The 23,888-nt window shown below is 45.7% G+C and overlaps 1 protein-coding gene across 1 annotated transcript in view; it reads right to left on the minus strand.

Moving 5' to 3' along the window:
• The window catches only part of LOC126470164 (intermembrane lipid transfer protein VPS13A-like), a 762,201-nt gene that overhangs the window by 597,466 nt on the left and 140,847 nt on the right, over nt 1-23,888 (minus strand). Inside the window, exons 4-7 of the mRNA XM_050097791.1 lie at nt 2,971-3,097; nt 2,117-2,288; nt 1,807-2,018; nt 1,408-1,582 (exon numbers count right to left, since the gene is read on the minus strand). Coding sequence (XP_049953748.1) covers nt 1,408-1,582; nt 1,807-2,018; nt 2,117-2,288; nt 2,971-3,097 — 686 coding nt within the window. The remainder of the gene's footprint in view (nt 1-1,407; nt 1,583-1,806; nt 2,019-2,116; nt 2,289-2,970; nt 3,098-23,888) is intronic.

The raw sequence follows: 23,888 nt of genomic DNA on the forward strand, positions 1-23,888 counted from the left end.
GATATGATTATTGCTCTCGCACCTCATTTTCGTTTATATGGACATACTTATACAGTAGACATTCAAGATGATAAAATGTATAGGTTTATTAGATTACAAAGCACAAACTGTTTCACTGTTTCGAAACAGCGTATCGAAGCACTTCATTGTACTGTTTCATTTGTTTCGAAACAGTTATGTGTTTCAGTTTGCCCATCTCTACTTCAAAACTACTAAATTAGCCCAGAAATGATTTGTTTCGGCGTCCTTGCAGGTTACCTGCCTTTACAACGCAGTTCGGTAGCGACTTGAGAGCGCAAACACCGGAGCTATCACCCCTCTCCACTACCCTTACGCTTCCGCACCGTGAGTCACATGAGACACACTCAGTTTTGCAAATGAATGAATGCATACTAAATCTTACAGAAGCACCAAAATCTTGAGGTTCCGTCCTCCATTACCTTCTTCAGTGTATTATTAAAATAAATAGTTCTTAGCCTGAAAAATTAAGAACCTACAGGAACTATTTTAAGTTGTTCGCGGCATAACGAGAAATCGCATTGCAGACCAGTTCGGGGATTCCCTTCCGATGCTGCCGTTGTTCATGCTAATTAGCTCACGGATTTGCCGACGTGAAGATTGTTGTAGGACATTCTAGTTACCCTCTGATTTCATGCGCAAATGACACAACCATCAACTGCTGGCCATATTAACTACAGAAGCTTTGCCGCCAGATCGACCCAGCGCCTTCTATACGTAACGCCCTGACGAATGACCTCCGAAAACCATTTCATTTTCACTCTTTTACATGAATTTAATTATAAATAAATAGTTTATTCATCTCACCTTACGGGTGGCGTGATTTCTTCTCTTCACGTTTAGGTGAAACTTTTTACAATATTATTATTACCACACATTATTATTGTGAGTTTAAATAAAATTCAGAGATAGATATAGGGTAAGATACTTTTTATACAATACTGTGTTACTTAGTCACTGCGTTACAATGTGAATGGAGTTAATAATAACAACCTATGACAGATAGCTTTAGTGTCTCGAGTAACGTTAATTATGTTGCTCAGACAGATGCATAACTTCTTTTATGAGTTAAATTAGCGAAATAAAATGTTATTAGACATTACCTTGAAATATGCGTGAAAGTAATGAAATAAATTTTAAAAAATGAGAATATATTGCTGAATAGACAACTTATCAGCGCTACTGGCCATGCGCGACCTGAAACCGCCACTGCCTTCTATTTAACCATTGACACATTTTTTAACACGTGTTTTCTGTGTTTGCGATACCATTATTTATCTGCTACTACAGAATGGCACAACACTTATGATAATATTAAAATAAATATATGAGGTGTAACCTGGACAGAAAGTTGTTGCAATCAGTTTATCAGTGAAAGGAATGTTTTACCTGTTGATATTCATCCTTTTGAACGATTCAGACAACTCCGTAATAGAGAGGTATTGCTGGCGTGACAGTTGAGTTGCTGCATCTTGTAAAACAAAATCTAGTAACAGTTTCGGTACCCTCGCTTCGTTAGATTTGTTTATTATTACTTTTATTTTCGCTGTTACTGGCTTTACAACTGGAATCATAAAAAAAGAAAAAAGATAGTTACAGCATATCTGAAAGAACAACACTTAGTTCAAAATCTGTCATAATATCCACTAACAGGAGCAAAGAATACCTGAAGCACGACATGTATTTATGTTTTGCAAAATGTTATGCTGACACCGCCGCAAACAGTCATATATTTATCTTTATTGTACATAGGTTGTAGCAAATAATTAGCCATTAGGAAACACTTACTGAAATCAAAATCTTCGTTATTGGTACTGAACATTTCCAGACCTCTTCTCATCTCATTTCTCCAGTTGTACTGGGCAATATCCTGCATTAGCATTTGTGACACAAGTCCGCTCGCCGAAGTTTTAGGATTCCAATAGACCGAGAAAGATTCCAGTCTAATAAGCTGGTAGAACGATGTAGCGTTCTGAGCTGTGATTGCTGGTTTCCACTTGCTGAAAATTATGAAGGGAAATTTTTACGAGTGATCAGTGAACAAAAATTCGTGTAATGCTGAAGTCCGCACTGTATAAAATAATTTTTTCTTTATTACCTGTTGGTTGTTTCGAGGGAGACATTCTGAACACAGAAACCACAAAAAAATGGGTGATCTCGATTTGTGATAGTGTCTTCATAGCGAATATGTATATTTCGAAAAAAGATCTGCAAGTTGTTTATTATCGTGGTAAGAAGACTTTCAGTGAAAGTCTTAGAATCCTCTGGACCTATCAAGCAAACATAAGACAATATATACTAAGAGGATGATATTTAGGTGTAATAATAACAAAGACAAAACAAATTGAAAACCAAATATTACAACTAGAAGAACGTAGCGAGCGCGCGTGTGTGTGTGTATATGTGTGTGTGTGTATGTGTGCGTGTGTGTGTCTGCGCGCACGTGCAGAAAAATAAAGCAGAGATACACGTTTCACTTAATTCGTCAGACAAAAACGCAGGAGACGTCTTATTTCTTAGATGCTTTATGACTGAGAGAAATGAGAATATTCATGTGCTGAAAACTTGTCTCCGCTCAATGCACATAATAATATACATTTTATGTCAGGGAGTCTGTGTAATTACGACGCAGCAATGGGGCTGTTACAAACACTTGTTGTTAAAAAAAAATACCGCACTTCACGGGAATTATCAAGCTGTGTGTTGCTCTCAACGCTGAAACAATAACTTCAGTTGGCAAGTTCCTTAACATCAGCTGACATGTCTATTGCAAAACGTCTGCAAAAAGCTACCGAGTGAACGTTCAGAGCGAAGACAAATATTATGTTTGACGTTATTTGTTGCTTTATCAGTCACTCTTCTCTTCGCTTTTTACATTTCTGACTTAATTTCCAATACATTTAGTTTGGGAAGTCTGTTTGTGGGACTGACATGTATGTTTGTGCGTCTTACCTGACCCTAGTAAACTTTCCGCTTCAAGGTCTTCCAGTTTCTTCCGTTTTGCTGCTCGCATAAGCCGTTTCTCTTTTTCTGGATCATACTCTCTGTCGAGTACAGGTCCAGCGATGATATAAACATCCTACGAAAAATTAAGTCAAAGTTACTTGAACAGCATATGCCAAGTAATGAATTTGCAATAACAATTCAAGTTGGATATTGTTTATCCAGAAGGTGAAATCGGGTTTTACAGAGAGAGAACTGAAAAATTATAATGGCTATGAGTAATAAATGAAAGAACTGAAAAGTGAAGTAAGCAGGAGCGTCATTCTCAGACCATTTTACCAGTTTTGAAATGTCGTATTTAGTTTTCTTTTGTACTTTAAATAATGGGAATATTACACAGTTTTAGTTTTGAGGAGCCATTCTAATATTCCTCTGTAATTATTTAAGCAAAGCACAGAAATTTAAGGAGGACGACAATTTTTTTGGATTAGGATTCAGTACTTTAAGAGTGTGATTCATCTCACATAATGTTAACAGCGTTCCTTCAACATCTGCCATGGCAACAATGAGTTGCATTTTTCCTAAGCCTAGGCCTATTAGCCCGAAGCAGAATATACCTAAGTTATCAGAACAAATTCCGACGAAAAATACACCCCCTACCATCTGAAACATAGGCACATACTGTCATCTACACAAGTCTCATAAAATAAAGCTCTCTATCAGAGAAGATAGGCTTAGGTGTATATCCAGGGTACGCCTCTGGCCGAACGGGAGGGGGGCGCCAATACATCATTCCGTCACCTCCATTTTTAGTATGCTGCAGATAACTGGTAGTTATAGCAATAATAAAGTATTTTAACATAATAATAATACTAACATCGAAATGGAAGATATTGAGCAAACCAATCGCGGAACAGAAAAGCGGCTATAATCGCTTAGTGGTGGAAAGGATACAGTGCTTGATGACGTACCTGGAAGATTCTACAAGGATTATGCGAAAAACATTGCTCCCCGTCAAGCTGCAGTTTATCGTAAATCGCTGCAACAACGAAGGGTACCTAGCGATTGGAAAGAAGCGCAGATCATTCCCGTTTACGACAAGGGTCGTAGGACAGAAGCATGTAAGTATAGACCTACTCGTAGGCGTCAGTCTGTTGCAGAATTATAGAACGTGTTTTATGCTCAAGAATTACGACGATTTTGGAGAATGAGTATCTCCTCTATAAGAATCGACATGGTTTCCGCAGATATCCTGCGAAACTCAGCTCGCTCTATTCCTCCATGAGATCCACGGCCCCGTAGACAACGGCGCTAAGGTTGCTGCTGTGTTCCTTGACCTCAGGAAGGCATTTGACACCGTCCCGCACTGCTGTTTAGTGAAAAAAAAATACGAGCTTACCGATTATCGGAGCAGATTTGCAACTGGATTCAAGACTTCCTTGCAGATAGAACTCCGCACGTCGCTCTTAAAGGAAAAAAATTGACAGGTGTAAAGGTAATTACGGCAGAAATGCAAGGAAGTGGGATAGGACCGTTACAGTTTACAGTGTATATAAATGATCTACTATGAAGCGTTGGAAGCTATTTAAGACGATGCGGTCGTCTGCAAGAAAGTAGTAACGCCAGAAGACAGTATCGATTTGCAGGATGACCCACAGAAGATTGATTGATGGTGCAGGCTCTGGCTATTGACTCTGAACGTAAATAAATGTAACATATTGCGCATGCTTAGGGAAAGAAATCCACTACTGTACCAGTGCACAATTGATCACAAATTACTGGAAACAGTATATACCCAAAAATGTCTAGGAATAACCATCAAGAGCAATCTTAAGTGGAATAACCACAGAAAACAAATAGTAGGAAAAGCAGTTGCAAGACTGAGATTCATAGTAAGAATATTAACGAAATGTAAAAAAAAATGGCTCTGAGCACTATGGGACTTAACTTCTGAAGTCATCAGTCCCCTGGAACTTAGAACTACTTAAACCTAACTACCCTAAGGACATCACAAACGCCGGCCGGTGTGGCTGAGCGGTTCTAGGCGCTTCAGTCTGGAACCGCGCGACAGCTACGGTCGCATGTTCGAATCCTGCCTCGGGCATGGATGTGTGTGATGTCCTTAGGTTAGTTAGGTTTAAGTAGTTCTAAGTTATAGTGGACTGATGACCTCCGATGTTAAGTCCCATAGTGCTCAGAGCCATTTGAACCATTTGACATCACAAACATTCATGCTCGAGGCAGGATTCGAACCTGCGACCGCAGTGGTCGCGCGGTTCCAGACTGTCGCGCCTAGAACCACTCGGCCACTCCGACCGGGTTAACGAAATGTAGCTCATCTACGAAGGAAGTAATTAAAAAAGCGCTTGTTCGACCGATTCTTGAGTATTGTTAATCAATCTGGGATACTTAGCTTGTAAGAAATGAAAAATTAATTAGAAGATCTGCAGCTGTCATTTTTAACATTTACTTCACTTACGCCAAGGGTTTCGGTGTTCCATTACACCGTCTTCAGTTACCTTGACCAGTGTAAATTGGCAGGACACTTATCTCGTGTGCAGTCATAACAGGAGCCAATATTGTACAACCTGTGTCCGTAAACCTTTATTCAAAGAACGAATCAGAGGAAATTACAATCAACAGAAGGTACAACCGATAGGGAAGACGAATTATATAATTTCCTACGTTTCATTCTTTGAATAGAAATCTACGGACGCTGGTTGTATACTATTGGCTCTTGTTACGTCTGCACACGAGGTTGGATTCCTCCCAGTTTACATTGGTCCACGTAGGGATACGGTTATCTCTGAAATAACCAGTTTTCGGTTACACAGGTTCTTTTTCTCTCCAGTTTAACTTGACTGTTAAAATCACTGAAAATAACCGATTTTCGGTTTATTATTGCTATTACTCCCAGTAAACTTCGAACAGAGACTGCAAAATTCTAATGAAGGTGAAGGAGTAGATCACGATCGATATGGGGTCGATGTTGCTGCGGAAATCGGTCTCATTGTCTCCGGCAAAGATTCCGAAGGTGAAGGAGACGGGCGCGCTACAGCGTGAGCGAAAGGTCACAAGTTAATGATTTTTGCTGCATCATCACTTTCAGATGGTATCAGTTTTTCACCCTCAAGTAACACAAAATTAAAGATTTAATTACCATCGCAAAAAGCAACTGCAAAATGACTAGTCACGATATTATAAGGAAAAGTGTGAGGTTATCTACATCGGTGTGAGGAGGAATCCGTTAAATTTCGGTTACACGATAAATTACACGAATTTAAAGGCTCTCATTTCAACTAAATACCCAGGAATTACAGTTACGAACAACTGATTGGCACGATCATGTAGACAATGTTGTGGGGAAGGCAAATCAAAGACTACCTTTTATTGGAAGAACACTTAAAAGATGTAGAGGGTCTACTTAAGAGACTGCCTGCACTAGGCCTGTCCGTCGTGTGCTAGAATAATGCTGTGCGGAGGATTAACGGAGGACATCGAGAAAGTCCAGAGAAGGGCAGCTCGTTTATTATTATCACGAAATAGGGGAGAGAGTGTCACTGATTGGGTAAGAGAGTTAGGGTGGAAGTCATTATCACAAAGGCGTTTTCACTGCGGCGAGATATTTGCACGAAATTTCAGTCACCATCTTCCTCCTCTGAATCATCATCATTTCATCCCTATCGACGCGGAAGTCGCCGAAGTGGCGTCAAATCGAAAGATTTGCACCAGGCGAACGGTCTACCCGACGGGAGGCCCTCGTCACACGACATTTCATTTCCTCTGAATGCGAATATATTTTTTTTCTCCAACCTAGATCGGGAGAAATTATTATCGTATTAACGTAAGAGAAGTCAGAACTCGTATAGAAAGATTTAACTGTTCATTTTTCCATGTGTTGTTAGAGTGTGGAACGGTAGAGAGATAATAATAAATTATGGGTATGTGAATCAAATTTACCTTCTCTTCTAACGAACATTGTGGATGTTTTCTCCTTATGTGACGTCGCAAGTTTGTTGCGAGTCCTCCCGTTTTTATTCTTTTAAAGCAAATAGACCATTGTACTTCACTGTTTCTGCTTTTCGCAAAATACTTCCATCCTCGGATGGTACCGTTCTGAAATACCATATCATTGATGTCCGAAGACTACCGGGAGGAACTAGCGCACAGACCAAGTCTTGCATACAACACGTACACGTTTATGGTATGTTAGGCCATGCCACACGGCAAGAGGTACATTATTGTCTCGGCAAATGCTGTACCGGTTGTTACGTCGTCTCTTTGCTGCTAGTTTGTAACTATAGGCGTTGTTATTAAAATACCGCTGATAGCTTTTTCTGAATTCTGTAATAAACCAATATTTTGAAGCAATGGAAATTTTATGAATAAGCATTAGAAATTTTTTAAAGAAGTTTTATTTAAAAACCAAAAATTTTAATTTCGTACTCGGGCTTTCTTACGTGGTTATTAGTAAAAATCTAAAAAAAAACTGATATAACCGAGACGAAACGAATACCGAAAAATGCCTGTTATCCAGAAATAAAATACCGGTATCGGTTTAACAGGTCGGTTTTTCCCATCGCTAGGTCAAGGTGATAAAGATGGTGTAGAACACCGAAACTGGTTGTGCACACAAATCGAATTCAAAAGTTACAGTTGTAGCTGTTTCAAGTTTCATTTCATATTGAACCGCCGAAGTGCTTGACACCGTCAATTACAAGAATGAACATGCAAATATCTTACCAGCATAGAGGAGATAAAGAAGATCCAACAACGATCAGCGCGTTTCTTCACGGGATCCTTTAGCCGGCGAGAGAGCGTTATAAAAGGCTAGGAGCAAATTGAGACACGTATAGCGCGTGTGGCGCGGCTCAGCGCAGCGCGCGTTTTTGTAACATCGAAGGTTCAAATGGGACCGCGCAATTGCGGCACGACGGGACTTGGACGCGAGACGCGCCTGCGCCAGGTCGCGCGGCGTTGTGGTTGAGGCACAGTTTCTCACGCCGCGCTTCACGCCAGCACTGCGGGAGGGGTGAGTCGAGGAGCGGGAAGGCAGTCCTGCAATATGCTCACTTCGGCATGGCCATATGGCCAGCGGATGAATACGTATTGCCCTTGCGAATAATCAGCATTACGGTATACTGAGTTTTATGGTCACTGAGTAGTGTTTCGTTTTTCGCCGTTTAAGCGTTCCATTTCTTTTCATTAATTCATAATAGTTATCTGTTACACATATCAGTATACTTTTTGTTTGTTTATTCTTTTGTCAATAACAATTCACAGTTCAATAACTGGTGAACGAAACTTCCTGGCAGATTAAAACTGTGTGCCGGACTGAGATTCGAACTCGAGACCTTTGCCTTAGCCGGCCGGTGTGGCCGGGCGGTTCTAGGCGCTTCAATCTGGAACCGCGCGACCGCTACGTCGCAGGCTCGAATCCTGCCTCGGGCATGGATGTGTGTGATGTCCTTAGGTTAGTTAGGTTTAAGTAGTTCTAAGTTCTAGGGGACTGATAACCTCAGATGTTAAGTCCCATAGTGATCAGAGCCATTTTTTGAACCTTTGCCTTTCGCGGGCAAGTGCTGTACCAGCTGCGCTACCGAAGCACGACTCACGCCCCGTCCTCACAGCTTTACTTCCGGCAGTACCTCGTCTCCTACCTTCCAAACTTTACAGAAGCTCTCCTGCGAAACTTGCAGGACTAGCACTCCTGATGAAAGGATATTGCGGAGACATAGCTTAGCCACAGCCTGGGGGATGTTTCCAGAAAGAGGTTTTCACTCTGCACCGGAGTGTGCGCTGATATGAAACTTCCTGGCAGACTAAAACTGTGTGCCGGACCGAGACTCGAACTCGAGTCTGCCAGTATGCCGGCACAGTAGCTCAGCTTGTTCGACGAGAGGGCTGTTTGCTCTCTGTAATAAAAAAACTGAGTAAAGTAATCAACGATCAACTTGCACGGATGGCTTGTGGCGTCCTCCCAAACCAAACGTAACGAACATTAGCAACGGAAAAAAAAGAGCTGGTAGGGCACTTACCCGCGAAAGGCAAAGGTCCCGAGTTCGAGTCTCGATCCGGCACACAGTTTTAATCTGCCAGGAAGTTTCATATCAGCGCACACTCCGCTGCAGAGTGAAAACCTCATTCTGGAAACTGGTGAACCATTAGCTACTGTAAGTATATTTTTTGCCTCCACAATGTGTTCAGGTCGTAAGAAGGGACAGACGATTCATCGTGATGGTAGTGAATAAGGAAGTAAGGAATATTATAAAATCCCGTGATCTAGAAGCAAGGCAGGGAAGTAAAACAAGGTTATATACTTGATGTCTGTTATGCTGGATTATCTCTACAATCTGTTACAAAAAGTCGAAAAGGCGTAATTTCCACAGGTATGACCCATTTGTGCTCTTGCTAAAAAGCGTCCGAGATATGAAGTACATAAGTTTGTCTAACATTATTTGGATATGGATGTAATAAGAGACGTTATACTACGTACATGTCGACATCACATTTCCACTGCAAGCTAGAAACAGTCGAGAAGCCCTTATGTATAAGAATGTTTTGATCGGATCGTCGCGACGAGAAAAAGCATTTCAGTGGTCGCATACACACTATCAGCATTAATAAACTAATTACACAACAGGCTACACAAATGAAGTAGTGGTTGGTATTACTACGAAAGTGTGAATATCGTAAAAGAGTGTGGTGATTTGATATATTTAATTTGTTGAAATGTATTGCTGACAAAGACAGATCTGTTTTCATGACAATGTTTTTCGAACGACGTGAATTCTTCCTCTCACGAAGCACACTTGGCAAACTTCTGCATTCCTGACGTGCGCAATATTCTCAGCTGCTGACGATACACTGACCATTGTGTTGTGCCACGTACCAATTTTTTACTTCTATCAATAACATGCCATGAACCATGGACGTTGCCATTGGTGGGGAGGCTTGCGTGCCTCAGCGATACAGCTGGCCGTACCGTAGGTGCAACCACAACGGAGGGGTATCTGTTGAGAGGCCAGACAAACGTGTGGTTCCTGAAGAGGGGCAGCAGCCTTTTCAGTAGTTGCAGGGGCAACAGTCTGGATGATTGACTGATCTGGCCTTGCTACACTAACCAAAACGGCCTTGCTGTGATGGTACTGCGAACGGCTGAAAGCAAGGGGAAACTACAGCCGTAATTTTTCCCGAGGGCATGCAGCTTTACTGTATGGTTAAATGATGATGGCGTCCTCTTGGGTAAAATATTCCGGAGGTAAAATAGTCCCCCAATCGGATCTCCGGGTGGGGACTACCCAAGAGGACGTCGTTATCAGGAGAAAGAAAACTGCCGTTCTACGGAACGGAGCGTGGAATGTCAGATCCCTTAATCGGGCAGGTAGGTTAGAAAATTTAAAAAGGGAAATGGATTGGTTGAAGTTAGATATAGTGGGAATTAGTGAAGTTCGGTGGCAGGAGGAACAAGACTTTTGGTCAGGCAGGCCAGTGTGGCCGAGCGGTTCTAGGCGCTTCAGTCTGGAACCGCGCTACCGCTACGGTCGCAGGTTCGAATCCTGCCTCGGGTATGGATGTGTGTGATGTCCCTAGGGTAGTTAGGTTTAAGTAGTTCTAAGTTCTAGGGGACTGATGACCTCAGACGTTAAGTCCCATAGTGCTCAGAGCCATTTGAACCATTTTTGAACTCTTGGTCAGGTGAATACAGGGTTATAAATACAAAATCAAATAGGGGTAATGCAGGAGTAGGTTTAATAATGAATAAAAAAATAGGCTTGCGGGTAAGCTACTACAAACAGCATAGTGAACGCATTACTGTCGCCAAGATAGACGCGAAGCCCATGCCTACTACAGTAGTACAAGTTTATATGCCGACTAGTTCTGTAGATGATGAAGAAATTGATGAAATGTATGATGAGATAAAAGAAATTATTCAGGTAGTGAACGGAGACGAAAATTTAATAGTCATGGGTGATTGGAATTCGAGAGTAGGAAAAGGGAGAGAAGGAAACATAGTGGGTGAATATGGATTGGGGGAGAGCAATGAAAGAGGAAGCCGTCTGGTGGAATTTTGCACAGAGCAAACTTAATCATAGCTAACACTGGGTTCAAGAATCATAAAAGAAGGTTGTATACATGGAAGAATCCTGGAGATACTAGAAGGTATCAGATAGATTATATAATGGTAAGACAGAGATTTAGGAACGAGGTTTTAAATTGTAAGACATTTCCAGGGGCAGATGTGGACTATGACCACAATCTATTGGTTAAGAACTGTAGATTAAAACTGAAGAAACTGCAAAAAGGCGGGAATTTAAGGAGATGGGACCTGGATGAACTGACTAAACCAGAGGTTGTACAGAGTTTCAGGGAGAGAATAAAGGAACAATTTACAGGAATGGGGGAAAGAAATACAGTAGAAGAAGAATGTGTAGCTCTGAGGGATGAAGTAGTGAAGGCAACAGAGGATCAAATAGGTAAAAAGACGAGGACTAGTAGAAATCCTTGGGTAACAGAAGAAATATTGAATTTAATTGATGGCAGGAGAAAATATAAAAACGCAGTAAATGAAGCAGGCAAAAAGGAATACAAACATCTCAAAAATGAGATCGACAGGAAGTGCAAAATGGCTAAGCAGGGATGGCTAGAGGACAAATGTAACGATGTAGAGGCTTATCTCACTAGGGGTAAGATAGATACTGCCTACAGGAAAATTAAAGAGACCTTTGGAGAAAAGAGAGCCACTTGTATGAATATCAAGAGCTCAGATGGAAACCCAGTTCTAAGCAAAGAAGGGAAAGCAAAAAGGTGGAAGGAGTATATAGAGGGTCTATACAGGGGCGATGTACTTGAGGACAATATTATGGAAATGGATGAGGATGTAGATGAAGATGAAATGGGAGATACGATACTGCGTGAAGAGTTTGACAGAGCACAGAAAGACCTGAGTCGAAACAAGGCCCCGGGAGTAGACAACATTCCATTGGAACTACTGACTTGGGAGAGCCAGTCCTGACAAACCACTACCATCTGGTGAGCAAGATGTATGAGACAGGCGAAATACCCTCAGACTTCAAGAAGGATATAATAATTCCTATCCCAAAGAAGGCAGGTGTTGACAGATGTGAAAATTACCGAAGTATCAGTTTAATAAGTCACAGCTGCCAAATACTAACCCGAATTCTTTACAGACGAATGGAAAAACTGGTAGAAGCCGACCTTGGCGAAGATCAGTTTGGATTCAGCAGAAATGTTGGAACACGTGAGGCAATACTGCCCCTACGACTTATCTTAGAAAATAGATTAAGGAAAGGCAAACCTACATTTCTAGCATTTATAGACTTAGAGAAAGCTCTTGACAATGTTGACTGGAATACTCTCTTTCAAATTCTAAAGGTGGCAGGGGTAAAATTCAGGGAGCGAAAGGCTATTTACAATTTGTACAGAAACCAGATGGCAGTTATAAGAGTCGAGGGGCATGAAAGGGAAGCAGCGGTTGGGAAGGGAGTGAGACAGGGTTGTAGCCTCTCCGCGATGTTATTCAATCTGTATATTGAGCAAGCAGTAAAGGAAACAAAAGAAAATTCGGAGTAGGTATTAATGTCCATGGAGAAGAAATAAAAACATTGAGGTTCGCCGATGACATTGTAATTCTGTCAGAGACAGCAAAGGACTTGGAAGAGCAGTTGAACGGAATGGACAGTGTCTTGAATGGAGAATATAAGATGTACATCAATAAAAGCAAAACGAGGATCATAGAATGTAGTCGAATTAAGTCGGGTGATGCCGAGGGAATTAGATTAGGAAATGAGACACTTAAAGTAGTATAGGAGTTTTGCTATTTGGGGAGCAAAATAACTGATGATGGTCGAAGTAGAGAGGATATGAAATGTAGACTGGCAATGGCAAGGAAAGCGTTTCTGAAGAAGAGAAATTTGTTAACATTGTGTATAGATTTAAGTGTCAGGAAGTGGTTTCTGAAAGTATTTGTATGGAGTGTAGCCATGTATGGAAGTGAAACATGGAGGATAAATAGTTTGGACAAGAAGAGAATAGAAGCTTTCGAAATGTGGTGCTATAGAAGAATGCTGAAGATTAAATAGGGGGAGATCACATAACTAATGAGGAGGTATTGAATAGAATTGGGGAGAAGAAGAGTTTGTGGCACAACTTGACAAGAAGAAGGGATCGGTTGGTAGGACATGTTCTGATGCATCAAGGGATCACAAATTTAGCATTGGAGGGCAGCGTGGAGGGTAAAAATCTTAGAGGGAGACCAAGAGATGAATACACTAAGCAGATTCAGAAGGATGTAGGTTGCAGTAGGTACTGGGAGATGAAGGAGCTTGCACAGGATAGAGTAGCATGGAGAGCTGCATCAAACCAGTCTCAGGACTGAAGACAACAACAACAACAACAACAACAACATCAATATCAACTATTTTATCCGCGAATCACGCATTGTCAGTTTGGCAAGGCGTAGGTGAGTAATCAGCATCAGGCATGTGCGTGTCATTCCGCCTGAAGGGTACGCTCATCGTGACTTTGATACTGCTCAGATGAAGAAAAGGAGTAAAATACTTTAGTAAGTTTCCATTCCAGTCGCTCAGTGTTAAAAATACAATGGGTTACGGTATTCAACCAAAATTCCAACAGAATTGCCGATTTATGATTGTGTGAGTTGTTAACCGTTTTTCATTCGAAGAAGTATCACCATTTACGAGTAGCGGCCACATTTCTCTTGTTGACAGGTTTGATAGTACTTCTTTAGCCAAAATACAATATCATTTGCACGCACTCTTTATTGCAGCAGCTATTGTGACAGAATTCTGAAACAGTGTGTCTCATTAAACAAGTAACTGGCGACCAGAGAACTCAATAGCTTACGAAAAACCTCATTGTGTCGCTTTGTGGTAACATAAGAGAAGAAATTTCATGTTTATTTTCATGCTACGAAACTCTTGTCTCACTAACTGTCGATAACTCTTAAAGAATTACAGTCACTGGAATGAAAAAAATAAAATAGAAAATACTTCTGATATATCGTCGTAGATAAGAAAGTTCAATGTGTTCACGAACTGACAAAGTACTTTCCTCCTTGTGTACCATCACTCGCCAAAATCTCGTTTCGATGTCTCGAGCGGTTTAGGAGATATGAGAGATGTAAGAATATTTCATTCCCGTAGGCGTGAGATCGGGAGTAAATGCGCTACATAGGATCCATTTTCTTGAGATCGGGGACAGATAGAGACCTCCTCCCAAGTCTAAACAAAAATTCAATATGTTAGCTAAATTTCATACGCAGCAACATACGGTGTAATACGCACCAAATGGCTCTGAGCACTATGGGACTTAACATCTGTCGTCATCAGTCCCCTAGAACTTAGAACTACTTAAACCTAACTAACCTAAGGACATCACACACATCCATGCCCGAGGCAGGATTCGAACCTGCGACCGTAGCAGTCGCGCGGTTCCGGACTGAGCGCCTAGAACCGCGAGACCACCGCAGCCGGCTGTAATACGCACCAAACGCAAAATCATAGTGACCCCTAATTGTCTTTGCAAACTTTTTGAGTTTTGCGTAGTGTCTTACTAAAATGTGTACATCACAATAAGCATGACCATTAGCGAGATGATGGGCACGTCGCCGCGAAGCTGACGTATAACGCTACAAGAAAGGCGGAAAAACAAACACCAGTGCAGACGTTACAAGAGAGGTGTTGTGCATGACGGAGAGGTTTGCTATAGGAATTTCGGGACAGCACTTTCCGAGAAGAGTCGGAAAATATATTACTTCCTCCCACATACATCTCGCGAAATGACCACGACGATAAAATTCGAGAAATAAGAGGTAACACAGAGGCTTGCCGGCAATCATTCCTCCTACGCGTCATTCGGGGAGCAGTTAATGGTATCAGAAGTACCCTCCGCTACATACCGATACCTGGTTTGCGGAGTAACATGTAGATGTAATTTCTCATATTAGTACTTACTCATTCGTCGAATAATTTGAGAGGCATGATGAATCACGCAGTTGATTTAAAATAACAGCAGTAATCTGTCACAGCGCCATTGTTTGGACGAAATACCGTAAGGTGCACCCACCCTCAACAGTATTTCACTAAGCACCAATACTGTGAATACAGCTGTACACACTAGGACTAGTTCGGGGAAGGCCCTTTCTTTCAGCCGCTTACGCCTACGTTCGGGAAAGGCAGTCTTCATTGTTTTTTTTCTTAGTGCGTGGTCTATCCCTTCCCGTTTTGTCTTAGTCAATTTGCTATCGTTTTCTAGCACTAACTGTGGACGTAGGAAACATCTCGCATTTGTTGTTGGCAGAGGGTTATCGTCAGCCTGTGACCCGTTGAAATTGCCGGGCTGGAATGTTTTCTACTGCCTGTCAAGCCGCCACTGAAAAGTGCCCCACGTTCTACATCTACGTACATACTCCGCAAACCACCGTACGGTGCGTGGGGGGAGGTTACCCTGTACCACTACTTGGGATTTGCTTTCCTGTACATTCTCAAACACAGCGAGGGAGAAACGACTGTCACTTTGGCGGCAGTAGAATCGTTCTGTCAGCTTCAAAAGATTGCTCTCTAAATTTTCTCAGTAGTTTTCCTCAAACAGAACGTCGTCTTCCCTCGAGGAATTACCACGTGAGTTCCCGAAACATCTCCGTGATACTTGCGTGTTGTTCGAACCTACCAGTAACAAATCTAGCAGTCCACCTCTGAATTACTTGATGTCTTCCTTCAGTCCGATCTAGTGTGGATTCCAAACTCTCGACACCACTCAAGAATTGGTCGAATTAGCGTCCTATATGCGGTCTCCTTTACAGATGAAAGTCTCTTTCTTAAAATTCCCCCAATAAACCGAAGTCGACAATTCGCCTTCCTTACTACAATCCAAACATACTCGTTCCATTTCAAATCGCTTTGAAATGTTACACCTAGATATTTAATTGACGTGACTGTGTCAAACAGCAAAGTACACTATTGGCCATTAAAATTGCTACAGCACGAAGATGACGTGCTACAGACGCGAAATTTAACCGACAGGAGGAAGATGCTGTGATATGCAAATGATTAGCTTTTCAGAGCATTCACACAAGGTTGGCGCCGGTGGCGACACCTACAACGTGCTGACATGAGGAAAGTTTCCAACCGATTTCTCATACACAAACAGCAGTTCACCGGCGTTGCCTTGTGAAACGTTGTTGTGATGCCTCGTGTAAGGAGGAGAAATGTGTACCATCACGTTTCTGACTTTGATAAAGGTCGGATTGTAGCCTTTCACAATTGCGGTTTATCGTATCGCGACATTGCTGCTCGCCTTGGTCGAGATCCAATGACTGTTAGCAGCATATGGAATCGGTGGGTTCAGGAGGGTAATACGGAACGCCGTGCTGGATCCCAACGGCCTCGTATCACCACCAGTCGAGATGACAGGCATCTTATCCGCATGGCTGTAACGGATCGTGCAGCCACGTCTCGATCCCTGAGTCAACAGATGGGGACAACAACTATCTGCACGAACAGTTCGACGACGTTTGCAGCAGCATGGACTATCAGCTCGGAGACCATGGCTGCGGTTACCCTTGACGATGACAGACAGGAGCGCCTGCGATGGAGTACTCAGCGACGAACCTGGGTGCACGAATGGCAAAACTTCATTTCTTCGGATGAATCCAGGTTCTGTTTACAGCATCATGATGGTCGCATCCGTGTTTGGCGACATCGCGAAAAGCGCACATTGGAAGCGTGTATTCGTCATCGCCATACTGGCGTATCACCCGGCGTTATTGTATGGGGTGCCATTGGTCACACGTCTCGGTCACCTCTTGTTCGCATTGACGGCACTTTGGTCAGTGGACGTTACATTTCAGATGCGCTACGACCCGTGGCTCTACCCTTCATTCGATCCCTGCGAAACCCTACATTTCAGCAGGATAATGCACGACCGCATGTTGCAGGTCCCGCACGGGCCTTTCTGGATACAGGAAATGTTCGACTGCTGCCCTGGCCAGCACATTCTCCAGATCTCTCACCAACTGAAAACGTCTGGTCAATGGCGGCCGAGCAACTGGCTCGTCATAATACGCCAGTCACTACTCTTGATGAACTGTGGTGTCGTGTTGAAGCTGCATGGGCAGCTCTACCTGTACACGCCATCCAAGCTTTGTTTGACTGAATGCCCGGGCGTATCAAGGCCGTTATTACGGCCAGAGGTGGTTGTTCTCGGTACTGATTTCTCAGGATCTATGCACCAAATTGCGTGAAAATGTAATCACATGTTAGTTCTAGTATAATATATTCGTCCAATGAATACCCGTTTATCGTCTGCATTTCTTCATGGTGTAGCAATTTTAATGGCCAGTAGTGTGCTAATGGTGTATTCGAATATTACGTGATTTTTTCCCTACTCACCTGCATTAACTTACATTTTTCCACATTTAGAGCCAGCTACCATCTAGAAATTTTGTCCAAGTCATCTCGTATCGTCCTAGAGCCACTCAACGGCGACACCTTCGCGTACACCAAACAGCCCCAGATTGCTGTCCACCCTGTCCGCCAGATCATTTATATATATGGAAAGTTACAGCGGTCATATCACGCTTCCCTGATGCACTCCTGACGATACCCTTGTATCTGAGTCTGGAACCGCAAGACCGCTACGGTCGCAGGTTCGAATCCTGCCTCGGGCATGGATGTTTGTGATGTCCTTAGGTTAGTTAGGTTTAACTAGTTCTAAGTTCTAGGGGACTAATGACCTCAGCAGTTGAGTCCCATAGTGCTCAGAGCCATTTGAACCTTGTATCTGATGAACACTCATCCTCGAGGAAACGTACAACGTTCTGTTACTTAAGAAGTCTTCGAGACACTCACACATCTGGGAACCTAATCTGTATGTTCGTACCTTCATTAACAGTCTGCAGTTGGACACCGTGTGAAATGTTTTTCGCCCTTCATACATAGTTCGCAGGATATCATTTGAAAAAAGGTCGAGCTGATTTTCCCACAGTCTATGTTTTCTAAAGTGTGCTGATTCGTGGACAGAAGATTTTGCGTCAAGGAATTTTATTATATTCGAACTGAGAATATGCTCAAGAATTATACAGCAAGCCGTTGTTAAGACTGATGGTCTGTGATTTTCCGGGTCCGTTCTTTTACCCTTCTCGTATTCAGAAGTCACCTACGCTTTTTCCAGTCACTAGGAACTTGGCGCTGGGCGACAGATCGCGATAAGTATAAACTAAGTAAGGGGCCAATGCCATAGAGTAGCCTACTCTTTGGGAAACAGAACTGAGACTGCATCCAGACTTGGCGACTTATTTGCTTTGAACTCTCTCAGTTCTTGTTCTAGGCCAGGGATGCTTATTACTATGTCCTCCATCCTCCATTCGAAAGTCTGCGCGTTGGTCAAAAGATGGTATGTTCGTACGATTCTCCAGCGTAAACGATTTCTTAAATGCGAAGTTTAAAACTTCGACTTTCCTTTTGCTATCATCTTCTGTCACGCCAAACTGGTCAATGAGTGACTGTATAGAAGCCTTTGACCCGCTTAGTAATTTTACGTAGGACTAGAATTTACTCGGATCTCAGCCAGATCTTTTGCTAAGGGCCGGCCGGAGTGGCCGAGCGGTTCTAGGCCCTCAGTCTAGAACCGCGCGACCGCTACGGTCGCAGGTTCGAATCCTGCCTCGGTCATGGATGTGTGTGATGTCCTTAGGTTAGTTAGGTTTAATTAGTTCTAAGTTCTATGGGACTGATGACCTCAGAAGTTAAGTCCCATAGTGCTCAGAACCATTTGAACCATTTTTTTTTCCTAAGGTATGGCGGTGGTAATTGTTGTATGCTTCCTGGATCGATCGTTTTACAGCTGCACGAATTTCTACTAGCTGTTGCCTGTCGTCTTTTGTGCGTACTCTTTTGAACTGAGAATGGCTCTGAGCACTATGCGACTTAACTTCTGAGGTCATCAGTCGCGTAGAACTTAGAACTACTTAAACCTAACTAACCTAAGGACATCACACACATCCATGCCCGAGGCAGGATTCGAACCTGCGACCGTAGTGGTCGCTCGGCTCCAGACTGTAGCGCCTAGAACCGCCCGGCCACTCCGGCCGGCGAACTGAGAATGATACAGCCTCTCCTTCCTCAGTATTTTTCGAATTTCGTTGTTAAACAACGGTGGGTCTTGTCCGTCCTTAATCCAATTACTCGGCACAAACTTCTCTAGAGCACGTTTTACAATCCGTTTAAATTTGGCGTATAATTCCCCTACGTCCACCACACTGGAAGTAAATGATGTCAGTTCATTGTCTAAGTGGGATGTTAACAATTATTTATCTGTAGTTACAGTGTCTAAAATATTTCCATTGCGTGTAGACTGTGGAACTTGCTGCTCAAGACAGTTTTCCAAAACCTGTGTTCAAAAGTACTTCGCAATGAATCCATAGTCTTCCAACTCCGTACTTGGTAGGCTACTCGCCTCCTAATAATATTGCATGATTTGCGTATTTTCGCGTTATTGACGTAAACTTTCTTTGAATGAGTATACATCTTGCACAGTGGAATCGTGTGACCCGTAAAAAGACCCAAGAATTAAGTTCATTTCATCTAGAGCTGTTATTCGCTACCACATAACTTCACTATCACATTCAAATTCGACTTCAATAGTCTGTATACGCACCCACACACCCACCCACCCTCCCACCCACACCCACACACACCCACCCACCCACCCACCCACACACACACACACACACACACACACACACACAATATAAGCTTTCGGACATGTCCGAAAGAACTCGCACCACATATATATATACAGGGTGGACCATTGATAGTGATCAGGCCAAATACCTGACGAAATAAGCATCAAACGAAAAAACTACTTTGTGTTGTAGGGTGAGCGGATCACGCCTTTCCTACTTCTGCCTGGGTAAGTTTGCATTAGTCCTCTCGTCGGAATCTTCCTCACGGTTGCGTTTCTTCTTTTTACTGCATCTGGCTCGTGTTGCGGCGTGCCTTCACTCCAGCAACAGGTCTGGCAACCTTGTGGTCGGGCGCCAGTGCACTTGTTTTCCCAAGTTGTGTATAAGCTCGTTCTCCGACATCCGGGCTACCGCGTAAAAACGATGCGCCGCCTGCCGGAATCGGTGTTTGAGCAGCGGGACTCCTGCTACTCTGTGGAGTTCTTCGGTGCTAAAGTCTCGTGGCAGGTGAAGCGCTAACCTAAGCGCCTTGTTCTGGACCGTCTGCAGCTTGGCGATGGACGAGTCGGCCACGTTGCCCCACAGAGTTATGCCACAGTGTGGGGGCAGGGTCGTCACTGGGTTGAGTAAGGGGTACAACAAGCGCAATCTGCCAAGCGCTTTACCCCTTACTTCCTTGATGTTCGCCTTCCACGTCAGGCGCCGGTTCAGAGTGACGCCTAGGTAGCGTCCGGTGTTCGACCATGGGATGGGGCCTCCCATGACGCTGAGTGGCTTGAGGTCGGTAGGAATCTTCTTTCTGGTGAAGATCACCGCCTGACTTTTGGCTGCGTTGAACTTGAGCCGCTATTTGGTGGCCCAAGCCCCGAGGACGTCGCAAGCCGATTGCAGGCGGTGACGCATCAGCCTGGCGTTGATGCTTCTACCGTAGAGCGCCGTATCGTCCGCTTAGAGTGCAACGTGCACGCCCTGCTTCCTCGGAACGTCGGCAGTGTATAGTGAGTAGAGCAAGGGGCCGATGACGGACCCTTGCGGTACTCCAGCTGCTATGGGGCGTGCTGTCGACGTCCCGTCGTCGGCGCGGACGCGGAAGGTGCGCCCAGTCAGGTAGGATTTGAGCAGGCGGGCGTGCGTCACCGGTAGGCCTTGTGTAAGTAGTGTATACACAAGTCCGTCGTGCCACACGCTATCGAAAGCTCTGGAAACGTCCAGGAGTATCGCCCCGAGATGCTCGTGACGCTCCAGCGCCCCCGTCGCCTGCTCTACCAGTCGAAGCAGTTGCTGCTGCGTGGAGTGGCCCCTCCTGAAGCCGAACTGTTCGTCAGGGAGCAGGCCTTCCTCCCCGACGTGTCGCCACAGCCTCCTGACATACAGCCTCTCGAAGACCTTCGAAACTGCAGGCAACAGGCTGATGGGCCTGTGGTTTTGCGGCAGCCGCAGGTCTTTTCCTGCCTCGAGGACAGCTACAACTTCAGCAAGTATCCACGCAGATGGGAAGCTGCAAGTCCCGAGAACGGAGTTGAAGATTTTCGTAAGTTGCCGCACGGCGCTCGGCGGCAGCATCTTGAGCAGCTCGCTGCTGATGTTGTCGCACCCTCCTGCCTTCCTCGTCTGCAGGCGAACGAGCTGCTGCGCGACCTCATCCTCCGTCACTTCCGCGATGACGTCGTCCACGTCACTGTGCGCCAGGTACACAGGAAGGCGCTGTCCCACCAAACGGATGTGTTCTTCGTCCACGACGTCCTCCACCGGCGTGAAATTGGCGGCGAATGCGTCGGCTAACGCGCCGGCTTTGGCGTCGGGCTCGGCGATGACGTCACCGCCGACCTGGAGCGGCGGCACTCGCTGGCTTTGTTGCAGGAAGCTTTTGGTCACCCTCCAGGCGGATCCGTCCTCTATCCTGAGAGTGGCAATTCTTCCAGCTCAGTCGCGGTTGCGGTGGTTTGCAACTGCGTACTTCATTTCGCGACGCATGCGGTCGATGGTGGCCTTCGTTGCCGGCTGCCGCGTAATCTGCCACTCTCGAAACAGTCGGTTCTTCTCCTGGATGGCCTGGAGGATGCCTGGTGGGGGCTGCTTCGATTGATCCCGTGGGCGTCTTCGTTCACGCGGCGTGGCTGCTGCTGCTGCCGCTTCGTGCGTCAGACGCGTGAATGCGGCAAGGGCCGCATCGGCGCCCTCGTCCTCTGGGTCAGGCATGGCGGTGACTGTCTCTCCTAGGTGGTCCCGGAAGTGGTCCCAGTCGATGTCACGGTACTGCTTGCGGCCCTCCGGTGGTGCGATGCCGTCAGTGGCAAGATCAAAGATCACAGGAAGGTGATCGGACGATAACGCCACGCGTGTGGTCGCAATGGCGTCGTGTGCAGCACCCTCGTCGATAGCGACGTCCGAGACGTCGGCGCGGCCCCACCACTAGCGCATCGTGTTGTTGGCCGCTCGCAGTAGTCTCCTCCCGCTAGTGGTCGTCACCCGGGAGTTCCACTTTGGGTGTTTGGCGTCGAAGTCACCGCCGACGAACAAGTTGCCGCGCATCGACAACAGCGAGTGGAAATCTCGCGGTTGTAGCAGCCGTCCTGGTGGTCGATACGCGGCCACGAAATTCACCTGACCCGCTGTGGTGGTGACCACAACACCAGTGGCCTCGACTGTGCTCAGTTCAGGTAGCTGGAACGGATGGTGGCGTAGCGATGTCTTCACATACACTGCCGTTCTCTCGGTCGGTGCGATAGCACCGGAAGTTCGGCGCCCGCACCTGCACTCCTGGTTTCAGCCAGGTTTCGGTGACGAGGCAGACGTCCACGGCCTGTTTTCATTCCAAATGCAAACGGTGAGCCCAGTACCGGCGTATTAGCCACGATTTGGGGCAGGGGCTGCACGTGTGGTGGAGGCCTGGTTGGCCGCAGTCAGGGCAGATATTATCATCTGCGGAAGCTGCAGTATGAGCTGTTTGAATTCTCGCAGCATTTCACGCAGCTCTGCAGCTTCGCTGGGCGCAGCTGGCATCTCTCCGTCGGTGGAGGCAGGGCTCGCTCGGCGGGCGTCGAAGCGGCAGGGGTGTCGTTTGTGCGTCCACCGCGTCTGCCGCGCCGATTTTCAGCCCTGGCTGGCGTGGTTTCTGCTGCTGGCGCTGCGCCGGCCGGCGCTGGCTGCTCTCCCCGCCGTCCGAGGGGTGGGCGGGCGGTGTCTGGGCATCCTTCCAAGTCAGGCTGGACGATAGGACGTCCACCCATCGACCCATCCGTGCTGGGGTGCCGCAGGGGTCCGTCCTTGGGCCTCTGCTGTACTCCATATACACCGCCGGCGCTCCGCGCGTGGCGCCAGTGAAGTTGGCGCTATATGCCGACGACACTGCGCTGTTCGTGCGGAGCATGAAGGCGGTCGAGATGCGCCGTCTGCTCCAACGAGGCTGCGAGGCCCTTGGCGCCTGGTCGACCAAGTGGCGCCTCAAACAAAACGCGTCGAAGAGCCAGGCAGTGGTGTTCACGAGAAGACCACTGGCTCCCGATCTTCCGCCAGTCACCATCATGGGCAGCCCCGTCCCATGGAGCAAGACTGGCCGCTACCTGGGTGTCACGTTGGACCACAAAGTGACATGGAAGCCGCACATTGAGGACGTCAGGGGCAGAGCAATAGGGCGCCTACGCGTTCTGTACCCTCTGCTCAACCCTTCGTCTACGCTGCCTCCTCACCACGGCATTACGCTGTACCTGGCGCTGGTACGTCCAGTACTGGAATACGCGGCCGTGGTGTGGGGCAACGCAGCCGAAACACACATCTGCAAGCTGCAGAGGGTGCAGAACAGAGCGCTCGAGCTCGCTCTGCGCCTGCCGAGGTTATACTCGACCGCTCGGCTGCACGAACAGAGAGGAATCCCCCTTCGCGATCTCTTCAAGCAGTCGGCGCGAGTCTTCTACGAGCAGGCCGAACGGTCCGAAAACCGGCTCATCAGGGGTTTGGGCCACCCTGCACACCACAGGCCAACTACGCGTTGGCCTGACCTGCTACGGGAGTGATACTCCGCAACAGAGCCAGGACATCCCCAGCCAGAAACAACTAGAGGTCAATTCGAGAAGAGAGGAAGTCCTTCCGCAACGAATGGTTTATGCAGGAATAGCAGTAAACTGCTTAGCCTGCTCCTTCACGGGTCAGGGCAGACCCGTAAGGAAGAAGAGAGAGGTCTGTGGGCCGGTCTCGAAGTCGG

The sequence above is a fragment of the Schistocerca serialis genome, chromosome 3 (assembly GCF_023864345.2).
Source record: "Schistocerca serialis cubense isolate TAMUIC-IGC-003099 chromosome 3, iqSchSeri2.2, whole genome shotgun sequence".
Classification (NCBI taxonomy): Eukaryota; Metazoa; Arthropoda; class Insecta; order Orthoptera; family Acrididae; genus Schistocerca; species Schistocerca serialis.